Source organism: Pelophylax lessonae (assembly GCF_965119305.1).
Source record: "Pelophylax lessonae genome assembly, chromosome: 8".
Lineage (NCBI taxonomy): Eukaryota > Metazoa > Chordata > Amphibia > Anura > Ranidae > Pelophylax > Pelophylax lessonae.
The window spans coordinates 283,778,096-283,798,990 of record NC_138775.1 but is presented as its reverse complement, the minus strand read 5'-3'; the positions used below and the strand labels follow the sequence as shown (position 1 = coordinate 283,798,990).

At 42.7% G+C, this 20,895-nt stretch overlaps 1 protein-coding gene across 1 annotated transcript in view; it reads left to right on the top strand.

Moving 5' to 3' along the window:
• Window positions 1–20,895, top strand: part of FGGY (FGGY carbohydrate kinase domain containing) — a 433,297-nt gene that overhangs the window by 231,957 nt on the left and 180,445 nt on the right. Inside the window, exon 8 of the mRNA XM_082264806.1 lies at window positions 8,533–8,636. Within this exon, the coding sequence (XP_082120932.1) occupies window positions 8,533–8,636 (104 nt within the window). The remainder of the gene's footprint in view (window positions 1–8,532; window positions 8,637–20,895) is intronic.

Genomic DNA, 20,895 nt, shown 5'->3' with positions numbered 1-20,895 from the left:
TGATTATGGCTTCCAGCTAGTGACACCCTAAAAATTCAGTATCTCAGAAAATTTGAATATTACAGAAGACCAATAAAAAAAAAAGGATTTTTATTACAGAGATGTTGGCTTAGTGAAAAGTCTGTCCATGTACAGTATAGTATGCACTATACTTGGTCGGGGCTCCTTTTGCATGAATTATTGCATCGATGCGGCGTAGCATGGAGGCGATCAGCCTGTGGCAATGCTGAGGTGTTATGGAAGCCCAGGTTGCTTTGATAGAGGCCTTCAGCTCATCTGCATTGTTGGGTCTGGTGTCTCTCTCTCTGGTGTCAGCTGCAGGAGAGGTAAGAGGGCCAAATTAATTGACCTAGAGGGCTGGATTCGGCCCACGGGCCTTGTGCTTAACACACATGCTCTATGGGGTTTAGGTCAGGCTGCGCTGACTTGACAAAACACAGTGGACCAACATCAGCAGATGACACGGCTCCCCAAATCATCACTACTGTGGAAAATTTAGCATTTAATTTGGAAATCAAGGTCCTAGAGTCTGAAGGGAGAGTGGATAGGCACAGAATCCAAGTTGCATGAGGTCCAGTGTGAAGTTTCCACACTCAATTATGATTTGGGAAGCCGTGTCATCTGCTGGTGTTGGTCCACTGAGTTTTATCAAGTCCAAAGTCAGCGCAGCCCTCTAGCAGGAAATTCTAGAGCACTTAATGCTTCCCTCTGCTGACCAGCTTTATGGAGATGCTGATTTCATTTTCCAGCAGGACTTGGCACCGCCCACACTGCCAAAACTACCAATACCTGGTCACATGATCATGGTATCACTGTGCTTGATTGGCCAGCAAACTCACCTGACCTAAACCCCATAGAGAATCTGTGGGTTATTGTCAAGGAGGAAGATGAGAGACACCAGCCCCTACAATGCAGACGAGCTGACGGCCGCTATCAAAGCAACCTGGGCTTCCATAACACCTCAGCAGTGCCACAGGCTGATCGCCGCATTGATGCAGTAATTTATGCAAAAGGAGCCCTGACAAGGTATTGAGCGCATACTATACTGTACATGGACAGACTTTTCAGTACGCCAACATTTCTGTATTAAAAATCCTATTTTTTTTTTTTGGTCTTATATAATATTTCAATTTTCTGAGATACAGAATTTTGGGTTTTCACTATTAATCATCAAAATAAAATAAATAAATGCTTGAATTATATCACTCTGTGTGTAACGCATCTATATAAAATATATGAGTTTCACTTTTTGAATTGAATTTACTTTTTGATGATATTATAATTTTATGAGACGCACCTGTACATTTGTTCTGTGCGAATGGGCAAAAAAACGAATTATATGAGGCTATTTCTTATACTGTTTGAATGTTGTTCATTGATTTAGGACCGAAAATACCTAATTTGGCCACTAGATGGTGATAAGTATAAAAGGTAATTCCTATGATACATAGCGCTATCAAGTGGTCAAATGTACTACAGTAAGTTTGTTCTAAGCATCAGCTTCTCTTTCGGTGAAATAATCATTTTTAGTGTTACCCTGGAACTTTTCTCTTAATAGATTGAGGTCATGTCCACATGTTGGTGATCTTGGCGTCATATTGAAAATAATGCCTTCCTGAACCTTGTTCACCCTCTTGTATTTAAAGGTTTCAGTCATGTTCCCTCTTTCCCTTCTTTCCTCCAGACTGTACATATTAAGCTCCTGAATTCTCTCCTGATATGTCATATACCTCGGGCCTTTACCAGTCTCTGGACTCGTTCTACCGTATCAGAATCTTTTTCAAAGTGAGATCTCCAGAACTGGACACAGTATTCTAAATGGAGGTCTTACTAAAGATCTATGGAGAGGGATCAGTAGACATGTACAGGCCGGATTTTTTTTTGGCATTCATTTTGTTTTGTTCAGAATTGGGCTGGTTGCTAAGGAGCGGCCAGCCGCCGCATCCTTAGCAACCATGATATGCTGTCAGTGGGGTTCTCCGCTGTCAGCAGAATGTAAACAAAACAAATGGCGCTTTCAAAAAATCAGCTTTGGGGTCCCCCTAATCCATACCAGGCCTTTCGGGATTTTAAGGGGAACCCCACACCAAAGTTTAAAAAAAATATATGGTTTAGGTCCCTCCTAAAATCCATATCGGACCCTTATCCAAGTCTTCAACATGGGGGGGGGGGGGGCTGGTGCTTTGGGGAGGAGGGCTTTCCTTTTAAAAAAGGACTTGTCAAAACTTCTTCCTCCTGCTAGAGATCCCGCTAGTGTTTTAAAGATCTAAATAGAGGAGGCAGGACCTCCTTCCTCCTGCTGATGACCCCTCTAGTGATATAAAGGTCTACATAGAGGAATCAGGACCTCCTTCCTCCTGCTGGGGATCCTTCCAGTGATAATTAAAGATCATTTTGCATTACATACAGAAGCACAGAGACCCAGTGATCACATCACCGGGTTTAAATAAGATATATAATGAAATATAAAGGTTTTGTTTCAAAATTTCATGTTGAGTAGTGGGCAAACGAGGAATCCAGGGAACACAAAGAAGCAATAAAATAGAAAAAAGTGCCGCGCTAGATCAACTATGTTGGACTACCAAAAAATGGTTAAATATGACCGTTAAGAAACGTTCCATATATAATTATGAGGATCAATTATCAGTGCAATATGACTATTAAGGAACGCTCCGTATATAATTATAAAGGAACAATTATCAGTGCAATATGACCATTAAGGAACGCTCCGTATATAATTATAAAGGAACAATTATCAGTGCAATATGACCATTAAGGAACGCTCCGTATATAATTATAAAGGAACAATTATCAGTGCAATATGACCATTAAGGAACGCTCCGTATATAATTATAAAGGAACAATTATCAGTGCAATATGACCATTAAGGAACGCTCCGTATATAATTATAAAGGAACAATTATCAGTGCAATATGACCATTAAGGAACGCTCCGTATATAATTATGGACATAAGGAGCAACTATCAGTGCAATATGTACTAAAGTGCAATGTGACAAATATGTAAAGCAACAAAAATTCAATCATATGTGCAAAAAAATAATAAATAGCTGCATGGGTGGCCCCCCTCTGGTCAGGCCCATTGACACAGATCTGTACTCACTGTATGCAGAATCAGATCATGTAAACAATCAACAAAAATCCAATCACATGTGCAAAAAAATAATAAAGTGCATAAAAAGAATCGTGTAAAAAACAATACATGTGCAAAAAATGGCAATGATAAATACACATCATATATGAACTGTGAAAAGCAAATAGATACGTTCCTCAATCCACAGTAAGAGAGTTCTCTGAGTTAAAGTCCATATCCAAAGGAAGCACGTGTTCTGAAACTGGAAACTTGTCACCCTGAGTGCGACCGTCACCATAGAGAATCAGGAGCGCTTACCAAAAGGAATGGACTCTACTACCAGCAGTAAAGAGTCAGGCAAGCGGGGATGTAATACCCATAGAGAATCTCCCGATAGTTCTCACCATCTCGTTAGATTAGGCCAGTGAATGTGGGTGCTCAAGAAAACAAAGAACTCCTCATAGCGTAAAACCATCACTGGTGTGGTTTATTAAAAAGTAGAACACTTACGTGCTTCCAGTACACCAGTTGAAGTCTCAAAAGACGAATCGCGCCGGGTCTAGTGAGTCTACTCAACCACACTGCGCCACCAGAAACGATTTGTGATCACAATGTTTTCTATTCAAACTGCTTGTAAATTACTGGAAGCATGTAAGTTTCTCAATTAGGCCAATGAACGTGGGTGCCCAAGAAAACAAAGGACTCCTCATAGCGTAAAATCATCACTGGTATGATTTATTAAAAAGTAGAACACTTACATGCTTCCAGTAATTTACAAGCGGTTTGAATGGAAAATGATGTGATAACAAGTAGTTTCTGGTGGCACAATGTGGTGGAGTAGATTCACTAGACCCGGCGCGTTTCGTCTTATGAGACTTCAACTGGGGTACTGGAAGCATGTAAGTGTTCTACTTTTTAAAAAATCATACCAGTGATGGTTTTACGCTATAAGGAGATTTTTGTTTTCTTGGGCACCCACATTCATTGGCCTAATTGAGATCTGACAAAGCTAGTGACAACTATCAGGAGATTCTCCATGGATGTTCTCTATGGGATTCCATTCCTTTTGGTAAGCGCTCCTGATTCTCTATGGTGACAGTCACACTCAGGGTGACAAGTTTCCAGTTTCAGAACACGCGCTTCCTTTGGATATGGACTTTAACTCAGAGAACTCTCTTAGGCTGCATTCACATGTAAGCGTTTGGATCGCGGGCAGAACCGCCGCGGTTCCGCCCGCGATCCGGAGATTATTGCAAATCGCGGGACGCCTAGCGTTGCCTGTTGATTTGCAATAGCCCCCCAAACGCAGAGCGATGTTGCCACGATTTCCGCCTGCCGAATCGCGGCAACATCGCGCAAACAAAATCGCGGGACGCAATACGCTCCAAAGAAGTACAAGAGCTTCTTTGGAGCGTATTGCGTCCTGCGATTTTGTTTGCGCGATGTTGCCGCGATTCGGCAGGCGGAAATCGTGGCAACATCGCTCTGCGTTTGGGGGGCTATTGCAAATCAACGGGCAACGCTAGGCGTCCCGCGATTTGCAATAAATCTCCGGATCGCGGGCGGAACCGCGGCGGTTCTGCCCGCGATCCATACGCTCACATGTGAACGGAGCCTTACTGTGGATTGAGGAACTTATCTATTTGCTTTTCACACTTTATATACGATGTGTATTTATTATTGCCATTTTTGCACATGTATTGTTTTTTGCACAATTCTTTTTATGCACTTTATTATTTTTTTGCACATGTGATTGGATTTTTGTTGATTGTTTACATGATCTGATTCTGCATACAATGAGTACAGATCTGTGTCAAGGGGCCTGACCTGAGGGGGGCCATCCCTGCAGCTAGAAGAGTCAGTGGATGGGTGTCAGTAAAGGGGATGCTACAGAGTATCCTTAAGAGATAATGTAGTTCACCAAGTCTATTGCTGGAGAAAGAGAAAAGAGACTTAACCCTTTCCATACAAGTGGCAGTGTGGTCAAAGCAGTGTGACTGCTTCCACAAGCAACCTGGTGAGGCCAAGCGAGAGTTTTCCTTATCAACTGTATATAGTTCCAGTTGGAGTATCCCACTATTCCCTTCCCCCATCCAAGTTCCACAATAAATACAAAAAAAAAAAAACAATATTTTTCACATTGCACTTTAGTACATATTGCACTGATAGTTGCTCCTTATGTCCATAATTATATACGGAGCGTTCCTTATTGGTCATATTGCACTGATAGTTACTCCTCATGCTTATAAAGGAAACGTTTCCTAATGGTCATATTTAACCATTTGTTTGGTATTCCGACATAGTCATTGATCTAACGCAGCACTTTTTTCTATTCTTTGACACCATTACAACAATAGAGTAGTTACATAGTTTGTGAGGTTGAAAAAAGACATCAGTCCATCCAGTTCAACCTATGATGTGTGTGTGTGTTTGCTGTTAACCGTACATTGTATACCCCTGTATGTTGTACATTGTATACCCCTGTATGTTGTACATTGTATACCCCTGTATGTTGTACATTGTATACCCCTGTATGTTGTACATTGTATACCCCTGTAGGTTGTACATTGTATACCCCTGTATGTTGTACATTGTATACCCCTGTATGTTGTGGTCTTTAAGGTGCCCATCAAATAGTTTTTTGAAACTATCGATGCTCCCTGCTGATACCACTGCTTGTGGAAGAGAATTCCACATCCTTACTGCTCTGACAGTAAAGAACCCCTTACGTATTTTAAGCTTAAACCGTTTTTCCTCAAGTTTTAGTGAGTGGCCGCGTGTCTTATTGTATTCCCTTTCTCTAAAAAGTTAGTTCTTTATGCTAGGGTCGCCAGTACAGTATTTGTACATTGATATCATATCCCCCCTCAATCGTCTCTTCTCCAGAGAGAATAAGTTCAGTTCTTGTAGTCTTTCCTCATAGCTGATGTCCTCCATTCCCCTAATTATTTTTGTTGCCCTTCTCTGGACTCTCTCCAGTTCCAGCACATCCAGTAGTGGGTAGAATCAGCGCAACAATAGAATTCCTTTAAAAAACAAATTCTCACCTATGTGTAAGTAGCAGCTATAGCTAAATATGCTGATCACTAAGCATACATAAATAAACAATATATAATCAAAGATACAGCGCTACTAATACCAAAATAGTAAATCTTGTGCAAATAAACAAAGTAAAACGCATGCAGGATATAAGCAGAAATAAGGTGCATGCAATATATAAAGTGCTTAAAGTAAGCAGTATACCCATATATGATAGTTAATTAGAGATATATAAAATTATCATAAAGTGCATTAGCGATAAACGCCAATAAAGTGCAATAAGTGCTGAAGACGTGCAATCAGTTGTGCATTGAATACACATCACTAGTAAAAGCACATTCAAAAAAATGTCCATGAAAACAATCAAAAAGAAGAAGCTATTATAAACTTTCAATTGTTTTCATGGACATTTATTTGAATGTGCTTTTACTAGTGATGTGTATTCAATGCACAACTGATTGCACGTCTTCAGCACTTATTGCACTTTATTGGTGTTCACCGCTAATGCACTTTATGATAATTTTATATACAGTATATCTAATTAACTATCATACATGGGTATATTGCATACTTTAACTGGTTGTCGACCACACGCCGTGTATTTACTGCGGCAGGGTGACTCCCCCAGGCAAACCGACGTAGACCTACATCGTTAATGAGCAGGGAGCTAGGGGGCGAGCGCGCGCCACTGGCAGCGGGGAAGCTGATGCATGGGTCAGGAGGCTAAGATTGCCGCCTGACACCCGCGATCGCTCCCCGCTGAGAGAGAAGAACGGTCGGATGTTGTAAACACATCTGACCGTTCTTCTCTCTGGAATGATCACAGAGCGCCTGTGATCCTTCTATATAGGATCACATGTCTCTATGGTCATTTCACAAGCCACGCCCCCCATACAGTTAGAATCACTAGGCTCGCATTTAACCCCTTGATCACCCACAATGTTTACCCCTTCCCTCCCCTACCCCCTAGGATAACAATTAACCCTTTTATCGCACCTCGGTTAACCCCTTCCCTGCCAGTGTCATTATTACAGTAACAATGCATATTTTTAGCACTGATTACTGTAGTAATGTCACTGGTCCCCCCCAAAAGTGTCAAAAATGTCAGTTAGGGGTCCGATCTGTCCGCCGCAATGTCGCAGTCCCGCTAAAAATCGCCGCCATTACTAGTAAAAAAAAAAAATACAATAAAAATTACATAAATCTTTCCCGTAGTTAGTAGACGCGATAACTTTTGCGCAAACCAATCAAATTATGCTTATTGCGATTTTATTTTTTTTACCAAAAATATGTAGCAGAGAACAAATTGGCCTAAAATGTTAAAAAAAAATTGATTTTTAATTTTTTTGTTTTGGGGAATGTTATATAAGCAGAATGTGAAAAATATATATATTTTTTTTTTCAGAATTGTCGCTTTTTTTTTTTATTACCAAAAATATGTAGCAGAAAACAAATTGGCCTGAAAATGATGAAAAAATTTGATTTTTAATTTTTTTTTTTTGGGAATGTTATATAGCAGAATGTGAATTTTTTTTTTTTTTTTTTTCAGAATTGTCGCTCTTTTTTTGTTTATTACCAAAAATATGTAGCAGAAAACAAATTGTCCTAAAATGTTAAAAAATGTTGATTTTACATTTTTTTGTTTTGGGGAATGTAATATAAGCAGAATGTGAAAAATATTGTTTTTTTTTTTTTTTGTTTTTTTTTGTTTTTTTTCAGAATTGTCGCTCTTTTTTTGTTTATTACCAAAAATATGTAGCAGAAAATAAATTGGCCTAAAAATGATGAAAAAATGTGATTTTTAAATTTTTTTTTTTTTTCAGAATTGTCGCTCTTTTTTTGTTTATAGTGCAACAAAAAAAAAAAAAAAATCACACAGGTGATCAAATACTACCAAAAGAAAACTCTATTTGTGAGGGGAAAAAAGGACATAAATTTTATTTGGGTACAGTGCCGCACGACCGCGCAATTGTCTGTTAAAATAGCGCAGTGCCTGCTCATTAAGGGGGGAAATCCTTCCGGTCCAGAACTGGTTAAGCACTTTATATATATTTGTATGCACCTTATTTCTGCTTATATTTTGCATGTATTTTATGTTGTCTATTTGCACAGGATTTACTATTTTGTTACCAGTAGCGCTGTATCTTTGATCATATATTGTCCATTACAACATTTGTTGTGTTGCGGTGTCTGCAGCTCATTTGGAAGACATTGGCGCAGTCGTTTTTTTATATAAAGAAGCGATCGGCAGACTAAACGCCGGCGTCCATGGCCGATCCATGACAGTTGGAGGAAACGCTCCGGCGTGTTTTTTTTGCTGCTTTCACATTTTTTGTCATCTGCTTGGCCTCTGTGTTGTGCTGTTCTAATCCTTTCCCCTGTTTTGTTTCTTCTCGATAAGGAGTAATCGGCGCAGACGTGACGGGACGCCATCTCCCCTGTGAAAAGGAGCCAATCACATCGCGGCTGGCCCTGATCTGCGGAACGTCGTCTTGTCACATGGCGGTAAGTATTGCACAGATATCTCCTGGCTGTCATTGTTTGCTCTGCCTGTCCTCAGTTCACCCCTCAGCCTTCTCCTCGCAGTCCCGGCTTTATGAATTGCGCTGTGTGTTTGAGGTCGCCGCGGCCGCGCTGAACGCTGTCTTCACGCCAAACGGCCCGTGAAATTGTGTGTTTTTTATTTACGTCTCATCTCTATTAATATCTGGACCCGTGCACGACGTACGGAGGCTCCAGACATCCCTAAGTGACCCGTTTAAGTTTATTTTAGGAAGAGAGAAATGCTAAGTAAAAAAAAAAAAAATACCTTTTAAGGGGAACGCTAAAGCGGTATAAAAATTAAATCTTTTTTCCCCTCTGTTTTCACCTGGTGATCTGGCCAGTAACACCGCTCCTGTATTAGTGAGACACAACTCTGGAGGGATGAGAACAGGAGGCACAGCAGTATGATGGTGTTAGATGTACTATCCAGTAACACACCTCCTGTATTAGTGAGACACAGATCTGGAGGAATGATCACAGGCTGCACAGCAGGCAGCAGCATGATGGTGTTAGATGTACTAGCCAGTAACACACCTCCTGTATTAGTGAGACATAACTCTGGAGGAATGAGAACAGGAGGCACAGCAGTATGATGGTGTTAGATGTACTATCCAGTAACATACCTCCTGTATTAGTGAGACACAACTCTGGAGGAATGAGCACAGGCTGCACAGCAGGCAGCAGCATGATGGTGTTAGATGTACTAGCCAGTAACATACCTCCTGTATTAGTGAGACATAACAATGGAGGAATGATCACAGGCTGCACAGCAGGCAGCAGCATGATGGTGTTAGATGTACTAGCCATTAACACACTTCCTGTATTAGTGAGACACAACTCTGGAGGAATGAGCACAGGAGGCACAGCAGCATGATGGTGTTAGATGTACTAGCCAGTAACACACCTCCTGTATTAGTGAGACACAACTCTGGAGGAATGAGAACAGGAGGCACAGCAGCATGATGGTGTTAGATGTACTAGCCAGTAACACACCTCCTGTATTAGTGAGACACAACTCTGGAGGAATGAGAACAGGAGGCACAGCAGTATGATGGTGTTAGATGTACTATCCAGTAACATACCTCCTGTATTAGTGAGACACAACTCTGGAGGAATGAGAACAGGCTGCACAGCAGGCAGCAGCATGATGGTGTTAGATGTACTAGCCAGTAACATACCTCCTGTATTAGTGAGACATAACAATGGAGGAATGAGCACAGGATGCACAGCAGTATGATGGTGTTAGATGTACTAGCCAGTAACACACCTCCTGTATTACTGAGACACAACTCTGGAGGAATGAGCACAGGAGGCACAGCAGTATGATGGTGTTAGATGTACTATCCAGTAACACACCTCCTGTATTAGTGAGACACAACTCTGGAGGAATGAGCACAGGAGGCACAGCAGACAGCAGCATGATGGTGTTAGATGTACTAGCCAGTAACACACCTCCGGTATTAGCGAGACACAACTCTGGAGGAACGAGCACAGGAGGCACAGCAGCATGATGGTGTTAGATGTACTATCCGGTAACACACCTCCTGTATTAGCGAGACACAACTCTGGAGGAATGAGCACAGGAGGCACAGCAGACAGCAGCATGATGGTGTTAGATGTACTAGCAGATTTTTATACAATAACAAATTGAACTCCATCTAACAATTTATAATCAGTTACAGTAAACAGTTTTTTTTTTTTTCCTTTTGGGATAAATGTTTTACATAACTAAATACATAAAAGCCGATCATTCAGATTTTTTTCTATCACATGATATTTAGGGTCCATTCACACTAGCGCGACTTGTCAGGCGACTTGGTCAGACACAGACACAGATTTAGCCGTTGTGATATAAATTTATTTAGTTTCAGTCATAGTCTTTTGACTTAATTGCCATTTTAGTTTTAGTCGTATTTTAGTTTTTCTTTTACTAAAATGTAATTTTAGTTTTAGTCCTATTTTAGTCATCTGAATTGTTTTAGTTGTAGTCGTATTTTAGTTGACTAAAATCTCATACATTTTAGTCAACTACAAATCAAACAGGTTTAGGTAAAAAATAATATTTATAAAAATAATTATTAAAAATATATATTTTCGTCAACAAAATTAACACTGAAAAAATGAACTTAATTTGTACAATTTAACCCTTTATTTAGCTTATTAAAAAAAATTCGGCGATGTCTAATACTGTACCTTTGTAGCGGTGTCCAGTGTAAGGTATCCAACATTATCAGAGTAAAAATGTTTATACTGTATATTTTTTTTATAGTGTGCCTTATCTTTGTGGACGTCACCTCCTGTATTTGTATATGCTCTTGTGCGATTATATATAGGTAATTAAAAAAAATGTTTTTTAATGCTTTTGAAGTGGCCTCTCGGGCTCTGATTCATACGAGCTCCAGGCAGCTGGCAGACGATGTTTGCACATAGCAAGTGCAGTAATCAGCGCGGCGGCACGACGTTGACAGTGACACTTCCCGCACATCGTAGGTGTCAGAGTTTTTTATTTTTTTTTCATTTTTGTCTTGTTTGGCCCAGTAAATAAGACCGCTTGTTCTGGAATCCACTAGCTAGACATGACCGAGACTCACAGAAGCGTGACTTTTAATGCTTTGCTAATTGTAATTGCCGGTATTACATCCATCAAAACCGGGATTTGGCGTTGGCCATGCGGAACGGGCCGCCATTGGCTCTCAGCGGCCGGCTATTTGTACAGGGCAGACCGTGGCCTATTAATAGGCTGTAACATAACCTATGGATATTCCACAATTCAGACACCATCACCGCGCATCTGGGTCTATACGTTGATTACGCGACGTGAAAAGATCCCTGTTTCCCGGCGAGACGGATGTTTGGTCAATGTCTGGGTTTTCGGGGAGAATGGCGGCTTTTCCGAATGATGATGTTTATTTCAAAAGTCAACTGTATATAATCCAACCACTTCAGCTCTCGGACCTGTACACCCCTTATGGACCAGAGACATTTTTACATCTCCACTGCGGGTCGGCAATAACTTTGTCAATATTTCCGATAAATAAGTAGTTACATTATATATATATTTCTGTAAACTGTAGACAAAAAAGATTTAAAAAAAAAATATATATATATTTTTTTTTATTTTGGTCAGTGTTAGTTTAAAAAAAAAAACTGTTTTATATAAATATATATAGATATAGATAGATATATATAGATAGATATAGATATAGATATATATAGATATAGATATATATAGATATATATAGATATATATATAGATATATATAGATATATATATAGATATATAGATATATATATATATATATATATATAGATATAGATATATATATACTGTATATATGCAGGTGCATCTGAAAAAAATTAGATAAAGGATAAAATTATAGACTGAAATGTATAAATAATAAATAAAAAAAATTAATTCAAATAAACAAATATTAATAGTAGCAATATATATATATATATATATATATATATATATATATTGCTATTATTAATATTTGTTTATTTGAATTAATTAAAAAAAAATATATATATATACTGTATATTTTGCTATATTGCTATTATTAACCACTTAAGCCCCGGAAGATTTTACCCCCTTCCTGACCAGGGCCTATTTTGCGATTCGGCACTGCGTGACTTTAACGGACAATTGCGCGGTCGTGCGACGCTGTACCCAAATGAAATTGATGTCCTTTTTTTCCAACACACAGAGCTTTCTTTTGGTGATATTTGATCACCTGTGCGATTTTTTGATCATGCGCTATAAACAAAAAAAGAGCGTCAATTTTGCAAAAATAACAATATTTTTCACATTTTTTATATGAAATTCCCCCCAACATATGTTTGGTAAAAAAAAAATCGCAAAAAGCGTATTTTGATTGGTTTGCGCAAAAGTTATCGCGTTTACTAACTACGGGAAAGATTTATGTCATTTTTGTTGTTTTTTTTTTTTTAACGCGTAATGTCGGCGATCTGCGATTTTTTTAGCGGTACTGCGACATTGCGGCGGACAGATCGGACCCTTGACTGACATTTTTGACACTTTTGGGGTTACCAGTGACATTTCTACAGTAATCAGTGCTATACATATGCACTGTTACTGTAAAATTACACTGGCAGTGAAGGGGTTAACTTTTTTGAGAGGGAGGGGTTATGTGTGTCCCTAGGGGCGTGATTCTAACTGTGATTGGCTGTGGCTTGAGGTTTTGGAACAGTGATCAACGGTCCTACATAGTAGAACCGTATGATCACTGTTTCTACACAGGGGAGAATGACAGGCGGCTTGTTTACATCAGCTGCTTGCCTTTCTCCCTCTGCACGACGATCGCCGAGTGACCGGCGGACATCGGGTCCGCCGGTCACACGCGCGGGGGGGTTCGTGACCACGCGGGAGTGGGAGCGCGCCTCCGGGGGCGCACGCTCGCTCCCTAGACCCTCACAGGCTAGCGACGTAGTACTACGTCACTCTGCCTGTGAGGGGCTGACCGCCGACGTAAATAGTCGTGAGGCTGTCGGCAAGTGGTTAATATTTGTTTATTTTAATAAATTTTGTTTAAATAAATATATATATATATATATATACAGTATCTCACAAAAGTGAGTACACCCCTCACATTTTTGTAAATATTTTATTCTATCTTTTCATGTGACAACACTGAAGAAATGACACTTTGCTACAATGTAAAGTAGTGAGGGTACAGCTTGTATAACAGTGTAAATTTACTGTCCCCTCAAAATAACTCAACACACAGCCATTAGTATCTGATGACACCTTGGTGGAACTTCACAGAAGATGCGGTCCCGTTCAAAAGCCTGGGTGTATCCAGAAGTACAATAAGTTCATGGCGGGGGGGGTGGATTTAAACAACCAAATGCTGAAGCCCTATCTATCAACACAAAAGTCCCTCTTCTGGTATAAAAAAGTCACAATTTACTGTTTCCATTTGGCCATTTATAACGCATACGTCACTTATCAAAAATCTACAGAAACACCAAACACCTTCTTTCAAATTTATCGAAGACATCCACAATCCCATTGACATGCATTATGTCAGTTTTTCATCTGCAATCGGATGGAAGGAACAGTGGCGGCCGGTCTATAGTGGGCGCAGGGGCGCCGTACCCCCCCCCCCCCCAATCTCTGTGGCCAATAAAAAAAGAAAAAAATAAATCAAAAAAATAAAATTTTCAGCCCACTAGGGGCGCCGGACTAACTGGTGGCTATGGGGGGGGGAGGGTGCTTGCAGCAGAGCCGCCGATTGGCGGCCTTCTGGGGGTCATCAGGGCGCAGAGCAATGCGCCCCGACACTCCCCACTTTCAGGATGTCCTGGCTATGATTGGTCCAGTCTCCAGCCTGGACCAATCATAGCGGACATCCCGGGTGACGTCGCGTGGGGGGCGGTGCGTGCGTTAGTCACGCGCCGTCCCGACATCACCTTCCCGCCCGCCGTCAGAGAAGAGGCAGCGGGCAGCGTGCATGGAGGAAGAAGAGTCCGGTGTCCGGTCGGAGGACACCGGTCCGACTGAGTTGCGGTGCCATGGAGGAGGAAGAAGTCGACTCCCGAGCAGCACGGTCGCCAGGGAGTCGAGACGAGGACTCGGAGGGAGAAGACGTCCGACCGAGTCCCGAGCAGCACGCCAGGCACGGTGACGGCAGTGGCACCAGAGGTAAGTGAAGTCTCGGGGGGGGGGGGGGGGGCGCATTGATGGGGACATGCTGGACACTGTGCATTGATGGGGGACATGCTGGTCAGGTCACTGTGCATTGAATGGGGACGTGCTGGTCAGGTCACTGTGCATTGAATGGGGACATGCTGGTCGGGTCACTGTGCATTGATGGGGACATGCTAGTCAGGTCACTGTTCATTGATGGGGACATGCTGGTCAGGTCACTGTGCATTGATGGGGGACATGCTGGTCAGGTCACTGTGCATTGATGGGGGACTTGCTGGTTAGGTCACTGTGCATTGAATGGGGACATGCTGGTCAGGTCACTGTGCATTTATGGGGGACATGCTGGTCAGGTCACTGTGCATTGAATGGGGACATGCTGGTCAGGTCACTGTGCATTGAATGGGGACATGCTGGTCAGGTCATTGTGCATTGATGGGGACATGCTAGTCAGGTCACTGTTCATTGATGGGGACATGCTGGTCAGGTCACTGTGCATTGATGGGAGACATGCTGGTCAGGTCACTGTGCATTGATGGGGGACATGCTGGTCAGGTCACTGTTCATTGATGGGGACATGCTGGTCAGGTCACTGTGCATTGAATGGGGACATGCTGGTCAGGTCACTGTGCATTGATGGGGACATGCTAGTCAGGTCACTGTTCATTGATGGGGACATGCTGGTCAGGTCACTGTGCATTGATGGGGGACATGCTGGTCAGGTCACTGTGCATTGAATGGGGACATGCTGGTCAGGTCACTGTGCATTGATGGGGGACATGCTGGTCAGGTCACTGTGCATTGGTGGGGGACATGCTGGTCACTGTGCATTGAATGGGGACATGCTGGTCACTGTGCATTGAATGGGGACACGCTGGTCAATCTTGAACCAACCTAATGATTGTTTGTTAAGTCACGCAATTTTTTACAGCGTTTTTTGCCGCAAAGCAATACCTATTAAATTTTTCTGTTTGCGTCCCCCCCCCCCCCCCCCAAAAAAAAATTTTTGAGCACCAGCCGCCACTGGGGATGAAAAACGGACCGCCCGTGTGAAAGGACCCTAACTTTCAGACAGACTAAATAATATACACTAATTGGGGTTATTGTTACCAAAGATATCTAGCAGTATAAATTTTGGCCCAAATGTATGACAAAAAAATTATTTTTTTGCAAAATTTTATAATACGGTAGAAATAATAAAAAACGTGTTCTTTTTTTTTTTTATATATATAATTTTTGCTCTTTTTTCGCTTATCACAAAAAAATAAATAAAAAACCCAGTGGTGATCAAATACCACCAAAAGAAAGCTCTATCTGTGTAAAAGAAAATGATAAAAAATTTTGTTTGGCTTTCATGTAGCATGACTGAGCAATTGTCATTCAAAGTGCGACAGCGCAGAAAGCTGCAAATTGGTCTGGGCAGGAAGGGGGTGAAAGTGCATTGATGGGGGACATGCTGGTCAGGTGGTCACTGTGCATTGATGGGGACATGCTGGTCAGGTCACTGTGCATTGAATGGGGACATGCTGGTCAGGTCACTGTGCATTGAATGGGGACATGCTGGTCAGGTCATTGTGCATTGATGGGGACATGCTGGTCAGGTCACTGTGCATTGATGGGGACATGCTGGTCAGGTCACTGTGCATTGAATGGTGACATGCTGGTCAGGTCATTGTGCATTGAATGGGGACATGCTGGTCAGGTCACTGTGCATTGAATGGGGACATGCTGGTCAGGTCACTGTGCATTGATGGGGACATGCTGGTCAGGTCACTGTGCATTGATGGGGACATTATGGTCAGTTCACTGTGCATTGATGGGGACATGCTGGTCAGGTCACTGTGCATTGAATGGGGACATGCTGGTCAGGTCACTGTTCATTGATGGGGACATGCTGGTCAGGTCACTGTGCATTGAATGGGGACATGCTGGTCAGGTCACTGTGCATTGAATGGGGACATGCTGGTCAGGTCACTGTGCATTGAATGGGGACATGCTGGTCAGTTGGTCACTGTGCATTGAATGGGGACATGCTGGTCAGGTCACTGTACATTGAATGGGGACATGCTGGTCAGGTCACTGTGCATTGATGGGGACATGCTGGTCAGGTCACTGTGCATTGAATGGGGACATGCTGGTCAGGTCACTGTGCATTGATGGGGACATGCTGGTCAGGTCACTGTGCATTGATGGGGACATGCTGGTCAGGTCACTGTGCATTGATGGGGACATGCTGGTCAGGTCACTGTGCATTGAATGGGGACATGCTGGTCAGGTCACTGTGCATTGATGGGGACATGCTGGTCAGGTCACTGTGCATTGAATGGGGACATGCTGGTCAGGTCACTGTGCATTGATGGGGACATGCTGGTCAGGTCACTGTGCATTGATGGGGACATGCTGGTCAGGTCACTGTGCATTGATGGGGACATGCTGGTCAGGTCACTGTGCATTGATGGGGACATGCTGGTCAGGTCACTGTGCATTGAATGGGGACATGCTGGTCAGGTCACTGTGCATTGATGGGGACATGCTGGTCAGGTCACTGTGCATTGATGGGGACATGCTGGTCAGGTCACTGTGCATTGAATGGGGACATGCTGGTCAGGTCACTGTGCATTGATGGGGACATGCTGGTCAGGTCACTGTGCATTGATGGGGATATGCTGGTCAAGTCACTGTGCATTGAATGGGGACATGCTGGTCAGGTCACTGTGCATTGATGGGGACATGCTGGTCAAGTCACTGTGCATTGAATGGGGACATGCTGGTCAGGTCACTGTGCATTGATGGGGACATGCTGGTCAGGTCACTGTGCATTGAATGGGGATATGCTGGTCAGGTCACTGTGCATTGATGGGGACATGCTGGTCAGGTCACTGTGCATTGAATGGGGACATGCTGGTCAGGTCACTGTGCATTGATGGAGACATGCTGGTCAAGTCACTGTGCATTGATGGGGACATGCTGGTCAGGTCACTGTGCATTGATGGAGACATGCTGGTCAAGTCACTGTGCATTGATGGGGACATGCTGGTCAGGTCACTGTGCATTTATGGGGGCAATCAATTGAAGTGGTTAAAAAACAATTATTTGCATTGACTTTTGCGCATATATATGAAATGAAAATGTGGCTGATTTTATCCTCTGCTCTCAGTCATGTATTATTTTACCGTTCGGCATAGACAAGTTTGATTCTGATCTGGACGTCGGAGGTAATAGCAGTAAGTCTGTCCATTGTACGGATCAGACGGGACCTTGCGCTCGTACAGGTGGGACGCAAACTGCGCCGTGTGCTTATTGCCAGGTTGAGTTTACATTGTGAATGTTGGCAGTAATTAGGGAACGGAGGGGAGGGGGGGGGATGTTGGGTGGCAGAAAACTAGAGCGAACGTATTTGGCTTGGCCTAATCACCGGGGTCTCAGCCAAAATACAGTCTGCTGGTTTACAAGAACATAACTTGCTTATGATGTATAGGGGACTGATTCACTTCTTGCATAAAGGGTAAGGGAAGGGTAGCGGGCGGCGCGCTCACATCTGTGTATGTGAACCAATGATCAGGACTAAATGGGATCTAAATCTGATCTCTGACATTTCATATACGTTTTGATGACACACATATGTGTCAGCATCACACATGAGCATGGCGGGTTGGCTTTAACCAGTTCTGGACCGGAAGGATTCGCCCCCTTAATGACCAGGCCATTTTTTGTGATTCGGCACTGCGTTACCTTTAACTTACAATTGCGCAGTCCCGCGATGCTGTACCCAAATATAATTTATGTCCTTTTTTTTCCCACAAACAGAGCTTTCTTTTGGTGGTGTTTGATCACCTGTGCAATTTTTATTTTTTGCGCTATAAACAAAAAAAGAGCGACAATTTTGAAAAAAACAAAAACAATATTTTTCACTTTCTGCTATATAACATTCCCAAAAAATAAAATTTAAAAATCAAAATTGTTTAACATTTTAGGCCAATTTGTTTTCTGCTACATATTTTTGATAAAGAAAAATCGCAATAAGCGTATTTTGATTGGTTTGCGCAAAAGTTATCGCATCTACTAACTATGGGAAAGATTTCTGTCATTTTTATTTTTTTTTTTTTTTATTTTTTTTTAATAGTAATGGCGGTGATCTGCGATGTATATGTATATATATATATGTATATCTATGTATATTTATATTTTTGGAGGGAGATATACACATACGTATACTGTACACATACTGTAGCTGCTGACTTTTAATATTAGGATACTTACATGTCCTGGAGTCCAGCGATGTCGGCACCGCAGCCGTTGTTTCCATCAGCTGTCGGGTGCTCCCGCCGCCATTGCCAGTAAGGGAACCCGGTAGTGAAGCCTTGAGGCTTCACAGGCAGGTCTCTACTGCGCATGCGCGAAGCGTGCTGTGCATTTCTACTAGCTCGGCGGCGGATGAGGAAGGAGGGGGTCGAGCTTCCGAGGGACGGCGCTGCGGCGCCGTATCCCAGAAGTGGGGAAGGGTACCTGTCAAAAACAGGTACCCGTTCCCCCCTCCCCCTGAAAGGTGCCAAATGTGGCACCGAAGGGGGGGGGGAGGAAACAAAAGAGCGGAAGTTCCACTTTTGGGTGGAACTCCGCTTTAAGTTGCAGTAAAATAAGCATTTGATTCCCATGAAAAACATGACTTAGTAGTTGGTGGAGAAACCCTTGTTGGCAAATACAGAGATCAGACGTTTCTTGTAATTGGTGACCAGGTTTGCACACCTCTCAGGAGGGATTTTGGTCCACTCTTCTTTACAGATCTTCTCTAAATCCTTAAAAGAGAAGTATGGGGTTTCTATTTTTTTCCCCAGTTATACTTACCTAGGTGGATGCAGCATCGGTCCCCCGGCGCCACTACACTGATCGATCGCTCGGTACTGACAGCTGCTCGAGCAGAGAGCTGCTGACTGTCAGTCACCACTCTCTGCTCTGCCCCCTCCTCTCTCATTGGAGCGTTGAGCTGGGAAGGGGTGGGGAGCGGCTGGTTTAGGCTCTCAGCGGCTCACTGAGAGTCTAAGCCAGGTGTCGTCCAGGCAGCTGGCGGATCATGACTTCGTGGTCATGATGACGCGGTGCCTGGACCGACTTCTGTGACGGGTCACAGGAGTGCAGATTGAACTGCACTCCTGGGATCCATAGGAGATGTACAGCCAAATGAGCTTTAGCTGTACATCTCCTTTAGGCTCCGTTCACATCTAGGCGTTTTGGGGCGTTTTTGGGGCGTTTTTCTGCTCTAGGGTCAGCTCTCAAAACGCCCAACAACACAAATCCTATTCATTTCAATGGCCCCTGTTCACATCTGAGCGTTTTGACGCTGTATACAAAACGCCCAACGCTCAAAAAAGTACATGAGCTTCTTTTTGGGCAGATTACAGGCGTTTTCCATTGATCTCTATTCAATCTAAAAACGCCTGCACAAAAATCGCGGTAAAAATCGCGGTAAAATCGCGGTAAAAAACCGCCGCAAAAATCGCGGTAAAATCGCGGTAAAAAACGCGCGAAAAACGCTACGCTCAGGTGTGGATGTAGCCTTAAAGTTTCGTGGCTGTCGCTTGGCAACTTAAAGTTTCAGCTCCCTCTATAAATTTTCTATAGGATTAAGGTCCGGAGACTGGCTAGGCCACTCCATGACTTTAATGTGCTTCTTCTTGATCCACTCCTTTGTTGCCTTGGCGCTATGTTTTGGGTCATTGTCCTGATGGAAGACCCAACCATAACCCATCTCCAGTGTTCTGGCTGAGGGAAGAAGGCTCTTATGCAAGATGTTCCAATACATGGCCCCATCCATTGGCCTCTAAATGCGGCAAAGTCAGCCTGTACCTTTGGCAGAGAAAAAAAGTTACAGCCAAAGGAATTGTGATTGTCCTTTAGGTTAATCATTTGAAATAATAAAAAACAATATGATGTTCAAACTTTTGACTTCTTTCTTTAAAAACTACATAACACAGTACAGTAAAACCTTGGATTGCGAGCATAATTCGTTCCGGTAACATGCTTGTAATCCAAAGCACTCGTATATCAAAGCGAATTTCCCCATAAGAAATAATGGAAACTCAGATGATTCGTTCCACAATTCCTTCAGCTTATAGTCTATATACAAAGATTATAGCAATGTGATTGTTACAGGTTGTGTAACCATAAAATGTCCATCCACAATATGCAGCCTTCCCAAGGGGATTAGAAGCAAAATCTAGCAGAGCTACTCAGCTACAGAATATAAGCGAGATGAGAGGCGCCTCTAAGTGTAGCAATATGGTTACATTTAATGAAGGTTCAACATTTAGCAACTCACATGGTTGATGATTAAAATAGGCACACCTAAGTATGCAGGCATCCGGGATAAAGCTGTCCACATAGACCATCTTCTGAACCACTGGCTCTCACCGATGTCAGTCTGCAATCCTGGAAGAATAGCCTGCAGTAGAGTGATCTGAAAGTGAGGCTTTGAATCACTCGAGGAGTGCAGCGGGGAAGGGATGATGAAGATGGCTGTGCGGTGGATGGTCTATGTGGACAGCTTTACCCCAG